This window comes from Galeopterus variegatus, unplaced genomic scaffold (assembly GCF_000696425.1).
Source record: "Galeopterus variegatus unplaced genomic scaffold, G_variegatus-3.0.2 Scaffold868, whole genome shotgun sequence".
NCBI lineage: Eukaryota > Metazoa > Chordata > Mammalia > Dermoptera > Cynocephalidae > Galeopterus > Galeopterus variegatus.
Window position 1 is genome coordinate 225686 of NW_007726979.1, and position 13141 is coordinate 238826.

General features: G+C 51.2%; 1 protein-coding gene across 1 annotated transcript in view; it reads right to left on the minus strand.

Annotated features, from left to right (window-relative positions):
* Positions 1 to 13141, minus strand: part of RGMA (repulsive guidance molecule family member a) — a 41530-nt gene that overhangs the window by 18070 nt on the left and 10319 nt on the right. Inside the window, exon 2 of the mRNA XM_008573042.1 lies at positions 6494 to 6609. Coding sequence (XP_008571264.1) covers positions 6494 to 6609 — 116 coding nt within the window. The remainder of the gene's footprint in view (positions 1 to 6493; positions 6610 to 13141) is intronic.

Sequence of the window (13141 nt, forward strand, 5' to 3'; positions counted from 1 at the left end):
CAGACATAAATCTGACTTGGGAAAATTTGCACTATGACAGCCCCGCCAACGTGTCTTCCTGACCTGTGACTGAATGGCATCTTCCTCTCTGGGATGTTAAGGCAGGGATGGAGAGGACCTTTGGGAGGAGGCGAACACACTAGCTCCTGGAAAATGTGGTCACCCTTCATTCTGCTATCCTATCATTTCCCCAAAGTTTATTTCTCGTCTCCCTTCACATCTTAAAGCCTTGCATGCTACACAGCAGAAAGTCTAATATAGTATCTAGCAAATTTAATGACTGTGCTTATCCAAAATGTGATAAAGAGCAGGAGTTTGGGTTCTACTTCTGGCTCTAACACGTAACTAGCTGTGCGTGTAATGTCAGGCAATCTCTCTGACCCTCTGTTTCCTCATCGGTAGAATGGGAATGATGATTCTCCTGGGGATGGACTTAAAGCATTTAGCAGCGCATCTGGCACACTGTGGCCACTCAATCAAGAAAAGAGCTTTTTTGGGGGCCGGCCCAGTGGCACTTGCGGCGGCGCTCCCGCCGAGGGTTCGGAACCCATGTGGAGACCGGTTCCTGCTCACTGGTTGAGCGCGGTGTGGGCGCGACACCAAGGGTTGCGATCCCGTTGCCGGTCCCCGGTACGGGCGTGACACCAAGGGTTGCGATCCCGTTACTGGTCAGTAAAAAAAGACAAAAAGGAAAAAAAAAAAAAGAAAAGAGCTTTTAAATTATTATTCTCCTTCAAATGATCATACTTTGGAGAGAACAATATAAAGGTATTAAGTCATGAAGGACGTTCATGAAATGTTAATTATGATGGTTGATTGCGGGAGGCTGGACTTTGAGTTATTTTTATTTTCTTACTTTTCCTTTTTGGCATTTAGATTTAAAAATGAGTATGGTTTTTATAACCAGAAAAAATTATTTTGGAAAAAATTTGGGGTGTTTGGGGAAAAATAAGCCCCTGTGGTATTTGTTCATTGAGCGAGAAACAAAACAAAACACAAAAAACACCAGGGCCCTGTAGTTCCCAAGACCATGCTGGGTGAGCTTGGGTTGGGTGGGGAAGGGGGGGGGGATACAGAAGCAAACAACTGGTTGAGTTCAAAGAGGACAAAAACCTCAAACCCTTGAGGCAACGAGGCCAGGGGGAAGTTTAGTTGTGAGCAGGTGAGGTCAGGCCTTGAGCAAGTGGGTAGGGTGGGGTGGTGGTAGGCATTCTATTCCAAGCTGGTGGTGCCGTGAGCAAGAACTGGGGGCTGCCCACAGGTAAGGCATGGCAGGGTGGTAGAGTGGGAAGACAAGGAGTGACCTGGGGCTTGGGGATGTGTTGGAAGCCGTGCAAATGAAGCTTGAAAGGAGCGTGGGGTCAGAAGTCAGAGGCCCTCTCTTCTGGATACTCCAAAGAGGGTCACTAGGAGCCCTGGGTTCCGGAGCAGGAGTTTTAAGAGTGATTCATTTCACAATGAGGCAGGGGCAGGGGTGGGGGTAAGAAACCAGGTCCTAGGGCTGCCAGCTGCTGCAACTGTAGCAAGGTGACAATGTAAACAGGTAGGAAAGTCCCAGGTGACTGGACTGCGTAGAGGGGACCACTCTATACCTAGGACTACCTGCTTCTAGGCAGTGGAGTCCCTAACAGACATGGGAGAGCCACGAGTCTAGGGGACAGGAGGGGATGAAACGAGGGTGACCAACTCTCCTGGTGTGCCTGGGACTGAGGGGACATCTCAGGACATGCAGCTTTCAGTTTTAAAATTAGGAAAATCCTGGGCAAACTGATATGAGTTAGTCACTCTAGAAACAGTGCCCTCGATTTTAGGCAGACTGCATTTTAGCCAAGCAGCATCACAGCATGGCATCTCACTGCTACTCCACCAAAACCTAAAGTTGGGGTTCTCTGCCCAGCTCTAGGCTTTGCACATTTCACCAAAGACAGGGCTCTTTGGCAGGAACCACACTCCCCACAACATGTAAACTGGCCCCCATCCCCCACCTCTTACCTCCACAGGGAACCATGGCACCCACTTCCCCATCTCATAGAGTGGCCTTATCTGTGCCCACGGGTCACCTCACCCCAGATCCCCTCCTTTGAGCACCGGGCTGACTACCAGCAGTTTCTCCTATCTTGTGGAGAGGTGTCCCTTGTTCAAACCAGAAGACCAGAGATCCTTTCCCTTATTCACCAATTCACCCTCAGTGCCTAAGAGGCCAACCACCTACAGGATTTTATATCTGCACTCTCCGTGGGAGCCAAGGCCTGCCGACCCCTCCATACATCCGCTGCCAGCTGGCTCTTGCAATGGGACATCATTTCATTCTCTCTGCTACAGACAGAATTGCTTGTGTTCCCCCCTCAAATTTATATATTGACACCTAATCCCCAGTGTTACGGTATGGGGTGGGGGCTTTGGGAAGCGATTAGGTCATGAGAATGGAGCCTGAATGAATGGGATTAGTGCCCTTATAAATCGGACTCCAGAAAGACACCTCACCCCTTCTGCCCTGTGAAGACAGAACAGAAGGCAGGATCTATGAACCAGGTCTCACCAGACCCCAAATCTGCTGGCACCTTGATCTTGGACTTTCCAGCCTCCAGAATTGTGAGCAATACACTTCTGTTGTTTATAAACTACCTAATCTATGGTGGTTTGTCATGGCAGCCCAAATGGACCAAGACACTCTCCCTTTGGGACACAAAGTCCTACTGGGAAAGCAGTAATGTGGTAAGCAGGCTGACTTGTTCGCACACTTTGGAATAGCAGCTTTGACAGAAATGTTCTCATCTCTACAGTGACAGATGTGATTGAGAGTCCCCTGGAGGGCCTGTTAGGATACAGACTGCAGGACCTTGCCCCAGAGTGTCTGCTTCAGTAGGTCTGGGGTAGGCCCAGAACTTGGATTTCTTTCTTTTTTTTTTTTTTTCCTTTTTGTCTTTTTCCGTGTCCGGCAACGGATCGCAACCCTCAGTGTCGCCCCTGTACCGGACCAGGACCGGCAACGGGATCGCGACCCTCGGCGCTGCTCCCGCGCCTCGCTCAGCCAGTGAGCGGGCACCGGTCTGTATGTGGGATCCGAACCCTCGGAGGGAGCGCCACCGCGCTTCCCAAGCGGCGCACTATAGCAGTGTGCCACCGGGCCGGCCCCAGAACTTGGATTTCTAACCAGCTGCTGTTGCTGGTCCAGGGAGCACACTCTGAGAACCATGGTGCTAGAAGGTGATAGCATCCATATGTACTAAACAGGATGCACACCAACATGTCCAAAATATATGCTTTAGATGGATTTTCCATAGAAATCTGAATAAGTCGTGATGGCTTCAAAGTTTAAAAAGTATCTAATAACTTTGATTTGAAGATGCTATTTGTGGAAGGCTCTTCTAAGAAGCCTTTTCTGGCCTCCCCTTCCTAGGTAGACATGGCCACTGTGTCTGCCCTTTCTCTGTCCCTACAGCATCATCCAAGCAGATACCTTTCCAGTCCATTTCTCTTCACCAGGCTGTGGTCTGCCTGAGGGCCTTGGTCAGAGGGCCCCAAAAGCTGTCACTGAGTCAGGAACACAGTAGGTTGGCCATCCACATTGAGGAAGTAAATGTAAACACTCAAAACAAACACTCTCAGTCTAGCAGAGGTGAAGGCATCCTTCTCCACATATCTATGTCCAATTTGATTTGCACTCCTATCGGTCTCCTGGCAGCCATTCAAGCTGACTGGCACTGAACAAACCTACGCTTTCACGCGGCTGCCCCTGACTAGTTCCCACCTGTCTCAGTGAGAGGGGCCATGGCACACTGGCCCTGTGTGTCTCTGTGCCTCACACTTTTCCAGGGCTTTCTTTTCTTCTCTAACTTACACCCTGCTTGCCACTAGACTCGCAGATTTTCTTTTTTTTTTTTTTTTTCTTTTTGTCTTTTTTCGTGTCCGGCAACGGATCGCAACCCTCAGTGTCGCGCCCGTACCGGACTGGGACCGGTAACGGGATCGCAACCCTCGGTGCCGCGCCCGCACCTCGCTCAGCCAGTGAGCAGGAACCGGTCTGTATGTGGGATCCGAACCCTCGGCGGGAGCGCCACCGCGCTCCCAAGCGGCGCACTGTAGCAGTGTGCCACCGGGCCGGCCCTAGACTCGCAGATTTTCTAACTTTATTCCAAAGTGGCCCCTCTCCTGAGCCAACGTGTCAAAGAATGTGACAGTTTGTTTTGTTGTGGAAATGACCCATTTCATTTCTGGGTCTTTCAACCCAGGTTTGTTGAGCACACAAGTTTCAGAGCCCTCAGTTTATTTAGTTCTGGGATACTGGAACCTCAGTTTTCAGTAAGGTGGGCAATTTTGACTAAACGCATCTGTCAAGGCCTCAAATGAAAAGAAACATTAGCAAGTTGGCATGACAGTCAGCAGCTATCTGTTCTATCTGCCAGGTTTTAGTTACCAGCCTTGAAGCCAAAAAGAAATGGGTTTCTTGGAAACAAAAGTGATGGAATTTGGCTTGTGAATTATATAACCCACCAGCATTCCTCAGACTGTGCCGGGACACTTTAAAATAAAGAAGAGTTTTTAAGACAGAGGAATGAATTGAGAAACAACAGGACCCCCCCCACCCCCCCAAGTCATGAAGTCATGCAGCTTCCTCCCACCTCTGAGAACTGCTGCCCCTTCCTCTCATTCTAGCCCAAGAAGTTAACAAGTGCTGCAGCTTTAAGAGAGGGAAGGTGTTGTTTTAAGGGCCTCTAAGCCCCCCTTCTCAATTTCAGCTTTGAGCTGAGATCACATCCCCCATGGCAGTCAAGGGACAAAAGCCATTTATCAACCCATCTGATAAAACTTCCAGTGGGCTGGATCTTTATCTAGACCAAAGGGACATGGACACAAATTGCAAACTGCTGCTTCTCCGAAAGGGGGACTTCTTTTTAAAAAAGAGAGTAATTTTTATTTTATATTTTTAATTCTTGGGAGGCAACCAAACCAGTCTTTCAGCTAGACTCTTCAGTAGGTGGAGAGACTACCTTTTAAAAGGAATGGGGGTGGGGGAAAGGACACCTTGACGCTTTATCCACTGCAGATGTTTTGATATTCCAGGTTGAGGGCGCACGGGGACTGAGGGATCATAAGGGACACTGACACCCCTTCCCCCAATCTTGTCCTTGGCTGGGCCTTCCCTGATGGAATTCAAGGCTCAGGAGCAGGTTGTGGCTCTCCGGGACTCTCCTGGGAGCACAGCTGCTGAGTGAGCCGGACGCACTCGGCCAGGAGGGCGCTGGGGGCCCCCCCGGAGCCGGGCTGGGACGAGAGGGTAAACTGATCCCTCGCCCCGTGCCGCTCGCTGCCTGCGGGGTCCACCCACCGGGAGACCCAACTCGAAGCCCAGCCGAGCCAGGACTGCTCAGTTCTGCCAGTTCCTTGAAACCAAGTTGGCTGAAGAGCAAAATAAAACGACTCAATCCGAGTCTAACTCAAGTCCTTTCTTGCAAAGCTCGGTTGTGTGCGGAGGCTGCGGATCCGCACCTGGCTCCGGTGCGAAACGAGATCGAATGTTTGCAAAGGCACGTCTGAACCCGGCAACACAATGGAACCGTCGAGATCCCGCCTCGCACCGGGGACCATTTGGCCCGTGACAGTGTGCTTATTTATATTTTTAGCAAGAGAAAAATGGGTATAAAGGGTTTAACTGGCGTTTCCAGGCTGTGACCAGCATATGGCAAAAATGAAATAAAGTTTTACGAAACATTATAAAGAAAACAGACCGGGGATTTAAGTTTCGTGCCTCCCCCCTCCCCATGAAAGGAAAAAAAAAAAAAAAAAAAAGTAAAGAAACTGGAGCGTTTGGGAAGGAACAAACGCTTCTCTGTGGAGTTGGTCTCCCTTCCCCCAACAAAAACAAGAGGTCCGGGCTCGGAGGAATTTGAAAGCAGCGATCTGCCAAAAACATTGTGAAAAACTATGGGGGATTCATTGGAAACAGATGGGCTTTTTCAGCTTTAATTCTGAAATTCTCTCCCTTTCTGACACAATAAAAACAAACCGGGGGCGACGCGGAATGTTATCCAACAGGACGACGAGCTCCCGTGCGCTGGGTCCGTGGGTTTCCCCGCGTGGGCAAGCCCGTGGGGGCGGGACGGGGTCCCCGGCTCCACCCGTGGGCAGCGGGCAAGCTTGCAAGTGGTGGGCGAAGAGCTGGAGAAAGTGCCCCGGCACCGAGGCCATACCTCCCCTTCTCCCCCCGCGACCCCAAAAGGTGCGTCCCCGGCACCCCCTTTCTCGGAAGGAAGCGGGAGAGGGGCGCCCCCGGCCCCTGCGACCTCCCCGCCCGGTTCCTTCGCACCGCAGCTCGGGCGGGATCCCCCCAACTCGCGGGTCCCCACGGGCATCCATCGAGCCCTCGGCGGGGCGGGGGAGAAACAAAGACCCGTGGAGATGGGACGCGGGGGCCCGACGAGCTGGAGCCCCGACTCGATGGAGACCCGGGGAGCGCGCCCGGCTGTGCCCCGGCCACGGCGCAGTGTCTTACCTGCGGGGAAGCTGCAGAGCAGGAAGGCGAGGGTCGGCCAGAATCCCAGGGCTGAACGTCCTGCCCCTCTCCCCATACCCATCCATCCAGCTCGGCCTGTTACCACTAGCCTCTCCCTGGAAGAAGAGTTTAGAAGAGAAGAAGGAGAAAATAAATCACGCTGCGGAGAAAGGGCAGCCTCGCTCCGCCGGCGGGAGCAGCGAGCCGGGAGGCTCGGTCCACCTCGGCCGCGGGCGCCCGGCGCGCCCCCCCACCCCGCCATCCATCACTCGCTTCCCCTCCAATGTCGACGCGGCCCCGCGCCCCCATCGCCGCGCGCCCCGCCCTCTCGCGCTCGGGTTTCAGGGCGGCTCGCCGGGCGGGAGGAGGCGGCCGGGAGGGGACCTCGGGAACCCGGGGCCCGGGAGAGTGTGGGCACCGCCGGGGACCCCGACCCTCGCGCCATCCCCGCCCGCGGCTACCCACGCAGGGAAGCCCCGCAGGGCGCAAGGGAGGCAATGTGCCCCCTTTATCCGCCCCATAAACAACCAATCCAAGTAGAAACTGCTTGGAGACAAGTCCCAGCCCTCCTTTCCAACCAGACTGCCGTCCTGAAGCCGCCACCGATACCCCCTGGCTCATTTCTCTCACTCAGATGTGTCCCCAGAGCAGGAGGCTGCAAAACTCGCTTCCGAGTTGTCCGGGTCTGGGCGGGATGGCTCCCTGGATCTCAGCCACTAACGCACGAATCGGATCCCGCCCGTCGTGGCCCCGGGCCACCCAACCCGACTGGGCTCTAACCGTCTCCAGCTTCCAGAGGACTTGCCCGGCTGCGCCCCTAAGTTGGGGGCCATCCGGTCTGACGCTGCCACCCCGGAGAACATGTGGATACGGTGGTCCCCAAGGCGCGGGGGGCCTGCCCTCGAGGCCTGCAAGGCTGCTCTTGGGCGGGCTTCAGGGTGGTGACCTTCTTAACTTGGTCGCTTATTTTTCCAGGAGAAAAATGTCTCCTCCCCAAGGTTCCCCAGCCCTGCAGCTCTTCTGCCATTGTGATATTTAAGGGACTGGCAATTTCCCCTGAGAAACATCTTTGGGATGAAACACAAATAGGCCGGAGCAAGTGTTTTTAGTCAAACCAATCCCTCCCGCCTTCCCCCTCACCTCATTCCCAAGCCTGCCCATCTGGTTCTTTGGGAAAAAAAATTCTGGCTTTTGATCCAATTTAGATGTTTCTCTTAAGCACTATCACAGTCCTCACTTGCTGCAGGCCACACAGGCTGCAGGGCTGTGAAGTCACAGGGAGGACTCTGCCTGCCAGGAGGAGAGTGGAGGCAGGGGCAGCTTTGAGGAAAGGCAAGAAGGCCCGATGTCCCTGGAGATGGCTCCCCCTCCCCCCAGCAAGACTTCTGAATCGCTTCCACAGAACAGGTAAGAAAGGGCACTAATGCCTCAGGAAGCTGCTGTTTCCTTAGGTCAAAATGCCATGGCAGCGACTGTTCTTTATAGCTGGGGTGCCACTCTTTCTCTCTCAAATATTCAGGTCTCAGACCAACAGGCTCTGTCTAGTTATGGTTCCTCCAAACCAGGGTTCATGTGAGGTGCTGGTTTGCAAAATGCTACAGGAGTGTCCAGTGAAAGCCCACCATCTCAAAATCCAGGTCTCAAATGCTACTCCTTTCAAGCTTGGCCAGCCCTTGGGCAGACCGAACTATTTATTCTGCTGTTACAGGACAGCAGCCCTTTCCAGTAGCAATTCTGGCACACTGAGGAAGGCACTGAGCCGGACTACCCAGAGGCATTGAGTGTGGCCTTTCCACCTCTGAGGCCCACCAATTAACACCATTTGCTGGATTCCGCCTTTCAAGAGCTAGTCAGTCCTAAAGCCTCTCCCTAAGGAGAGAGAAGGGATCCATTAGCATTCACAGCAGCCCAGACAGTAATTAACCACCATCGCTGCTGCAGTATCTCTGGGTCAGACAGGGCGGCTCAGGATCCAGCAGAGAGGCCGTGCAGCCTTCAGAACACCCAAAAGCAGGCCCCTCGAGCACTGCCCTTGCCCAAGAGTGGACCATTGGCAGCAGGACTTTTAACCTCTACACCTCAGTTTCTTCATCTGTAAGCAACAGGCTAGTGATATTGTCACCTCAAGACTGCAACTGAATACAACTTGGAAGGGGCACCAGGTAGCCATGGGATTTCCCCAGTGCCCCTGTTAGGGGATTGGCTGCCATTTTGAAAGGAGACCCACATCTCATGGCACGAGCAAATAATTTGGGAGAGGGATGCAAAGGGCTTCTTTCCCACAAGGAGAAATGTGTGAGGCTGAATTTGCACATCCTCCAAGTGGGGATTTGGCCATTACACAGTTTAGACTATCAAGAGAAATCCAGCCCCCAATAGAACAGGATGGGGTTGTGCTGACCTTGAGGAATCGGTCTATACTGGCCAAACCAAACAACTTATTGACAACTCCCTCACTCTCTGCAGGAGTAAGAAATTCTTAAAATGTTGGGTTTTGGAACTCAGCACTCCATTCACCATAGAAACTCACTTACCTCAGAAAGACCAGGATGTATCTCTCACCATTTCTAATCAGCATTGTAGTGGAGGATCTCGTCAAGACACTAGGCAAGAAAAAGGAAGAAATTTCATCAAACCAAAAAGCAAAAAGTAAAACTATATTAGTAGATGGCATACTTAGGGATAAATTTAGGAAAAGATGGGGCCGGCCCAGTGGCGCACTGGATAGTGCGCCGCTTAGGAGGCGCGGCAGCGCTGCCGCCCGAGGGTTCGGATCCCACATACAGACCGGCTCCCGCTCACTGGCTGAGCGAGGCGTGGGAGCAACACCGAGGTTTGCAATCCCGTTGCCGGTCCCTGGTCCGGTACGGGGGCAACACTGAGGGTTGCGATCCGTTGCCGGACACGGAAAAAACAGACAAAAGACAAAAAAAAAAAAAGAATGTAGATAACTTCAAACAAATGGCCCTGTAGTGTCTGACCACTTACGCTTCCTCCCCTAGGTTGTAGCCCCGCCTGTGGTAGAGACCTGCTCCCTTTCCCCAGCCCTGACTGGGGAGGTCCCACTGAGTCTCCCCCCTCCACCTCTGCAGGGGGCTGTGTGGTGGGGGATGGGGGGGGCTTCTGCCTAAGTCTGAAGCCCCTCCAGACCAGTGATGGGCAGGGACTCCAACTCTGACTGCTTCTGGGCATGAACAGAGTATTCCTAAATCTAGAGCCTGAGTCATCAGTTAATAAATATATTCAAGACCTACTGCAGGCTGGTTCCTTGAGGATAAAGGAATAAATGAGACAGCCCATATCTCTGAATTGCTGGTAGAAACAGATAAAAGAGAAAGATGAGTGGTAAAGGAGAGGTGAAGAGGGAAACATCTTTACCGAAAAGGTGGAGTGTGTGTCTTTCGAGGTGTCCTGAAGGATTTGCTCTTAGTAATAATGATAGTAACAATAGCTAATATTTTGATGTGCTCTTACCTGGTGTCAGGTGCTGGCTAAGTACTTTGCATTTCTAGACAGTTTCAGCTAAGGTAGGATCGATTATCATCCTCACTGTGCAGATGAGGAAACTGAGGCTGAGCGAGCTTAAGTGCTCACCCAATAACTGACATGCTGTGTGTGCCATTGGTTCCAGTGATGAAGAGCAAGTCTGCACCGGGCTTAAAGTCAAGGCAAGACATATTACATAACAACCACTTTCAGTAAAGCAAAATCCAGACTCTGTCAGGGGTGCCAGGGGCCTCCAGCCCAGTCTGGGGTGCATCGAAGGGAGGGAAGTCTTCCCAGTGCAGGAGTGTGCCATGGGAAAGAAGACAGTGGGCAAGGGAGGGGGGAGCAGGGAAAGGATCCCAGGTGGAAGGAGCACCGAGTACAACATGTACAAAGGTGTGGCTTGCGTGGCCATCTGTCACAGCTGGAGTACGCCTGTAGAGAAAAGGTGGAGCTGGAGAAACAGAGCAAGAGCTTGGGAAAGCCCATGAAGCTCCCGGGAACCCCACCCAAGAGGCAGAGGGATTTATTCCTTTGGGAGACCACTGTGGGAAGGTCAGAAATAATAAAGATGCCCAGACCTCACTCTAAAGCAGCTGAACCTGAATCTTTGGGGGTGCAGCCTGGGCATCAGCATTCTTAAATGAGCTCCCCCAGGTGACAGATGTGCAGGGGAATGGCTAGGTTTCTAAGTTATGTCAATCTCGGGCCCAGGACTTCTTCCTTCCATCAACCGTGGGTGCATAGAAGACCCAGGTTGAGTCTATCAGTTTATCCCCTTGGGCTTAAAGTCAAGGCGAGACAGATAACTTAACAATCACTCTCAACAAAGCAGTGACTGATATGTGACCCAAGCTGGACCAGTCAGAATCTTGCCTGAGATTGTTGCTCTAGGCGAAGTCTCAGTTCTGGTCTCTGATTCCTACACAGCTTGGGTTTAGGGCTAGCAATTTTGTGGGAAGGCGAGTGTTTATGAGTGTTGGGGTTGAGGCTGTGTTTGTGGAGCTGGCATACTGTTTTTTTTTTTCCCTTTTTGTCTTTTTTTACTGACCGGTAACGGGATCGCAACCCTCGGTGTTGCGCCCGCACCACGCTCAGCCAGTGAGCGGGAACCGGTCTCCACATGGGATCCGAACCCTCGGCGGGAGCACCGCCACACTCCCAAGCGGTGCACTCTCCAGTGGCATACTGTTTTTATTTAGGTCATATTTTATCTGGTGAGCTTTTGGTGGACTGATGGAGATTTTCACGGCTAACCCTCTCCAAGCCACTCTTCAGCACATGCTCCTCCTGGAAGTACTCCTTAGCTCCTGTGAATACCTGTTCCAACTATGGGAGCCCACAAAGTTCCTCATGTTGCTGAAACTAGTTTTGATTTAGATTTGTCTCACTTGCACTAACAGCGCCCTCACTAATGTGGAAGAAGCAAATGATCCAGCACTGGTCCCAGGTATTTTTGCCAACCTCAGAAGTGTAGGGTTCTGTTGCCAATGGCTCTTAACCCATGACTCATTTATTGGCCATACATTTGGTACAATTTCTAGAGCATCCTCCCATTCTCTGCCCCCTCCCCATTGAAAAATGTTTGTCTACATCATGTCTGGAGGAACTGAGTTGCTTCGATTTACAACTCAGAGTGGGAACCAATCCTTCTTTTTAATTTATCCCTCAAATTTCTCTTTCAAACTTCAAGGGCTACCCTGGGGTCTGGTCGTCTCAGATTTGATGAACCAGTCCTTGTTCGTATTCTCCATAACCTTCAAGGTTTTATAGGCTTTGATCATATCACCTTTCTGGTTTCATCTTTCCACACTAAAGCCCTCAAGGAACAAAGCAGCCCAGCCTCTCGCGAAAGACTGTCCGGGTGATTACATTGCTCACCCTTCTACAGTTCTGAGATATTTTTCTCAAGGGGAAGGTAATAAAACTGCCAGGTTTGGGTACAGCCCAGGTAGAATACTCTTTTTGGCTTGGTTTCCAACACCATTTCTGATAGCATTTTAGCATTTTCTGAACACTTACTCCTGCGTAGACTTTAGCAAACAAACATTTTGCAAAGACCCCCAAGATCCCCTTTTGTGGCTATAAACAGAATGGACAGAGCCCATTTTCTTGTAATTTGGATTATGTTCTCATAAATGCATTAACCGAGACTTGCTCCTGCAAAACTTAATATGCATTTTCTCGCTAACTCATAAGCTCGTCCTGCAGTTTATCACCATTTGTTTGCGTCTCTGCAGAGCCTTCATCTGCAGGCCTGGAACCATCTGAGCTTTCTGTCCTTCAGATAATCTATGTTAATTTAAACTAAGTCTGGGCGCACCAGCAATCCTGGGGGATCCCCACTGTTTATAATTCTTCATCCAGAAAAGTACCTGTTTATCCTGTTTTTGTTTCCTGTCTCTAAGGATAATTCCGATCCATGGCAATGCCCCCTCCCCCAGCTACTTACTATTGTAAATGACCTTTGGAGTAGAACTTTGTCAGAGGAGTTTTGAAAGTCTAAACATAATTCATCCCTGTTTTTCTGCCTCGTCTCTGGGTCTGTTTCTACCACTTCAGAGAATGCTAATAGATTGGTCTGATTTCATGTTCTCTTTTCAGAAAGTGTGTTTGCACCTCGTTCAGCTGATTGGGACCTTAAAGGGTGCTAGGTGATAGCACTTTTCAGTATGTACTCCACCAAAGTTGCCATTGAAAATGACCCCTGGGTGGTTGGGCTCCCTGTGTGAGCATGGCACACAGTACGTATGCCCGTGGGCACAGGCACTGTCTGGAAAGACAGTTGCACATTTTGGCCATGAGCATGTCATCTGCCAGGTGGTCCTGGACAGATGGCCACAGAACTGCCCTTCCTGATCGTTTCCATGACAACTTAGGAGAGTACTTCTCCCAGCTTTTTCCAAAGCATCTGTGGGTCTCTGTCATTAACAACCTCTTCATCTCTGATTTCGGAACCTCTTACAAGGTGCTCCTTGAATCGTATTTACTCATCTGACTTTCTTAGCTTTTGCTGCGGGCTTCCTTTCTCCATGTGTGTGCACTATTTCATTGACTTTGGTGCTCCCACCCTCACCATAGGGAACTCTTCTTCTTAGTAATTATCTATTTTATTTCTTTGGCGGCTTGCAGGTACAGGGATCAAACACTGGATCCTGGTGT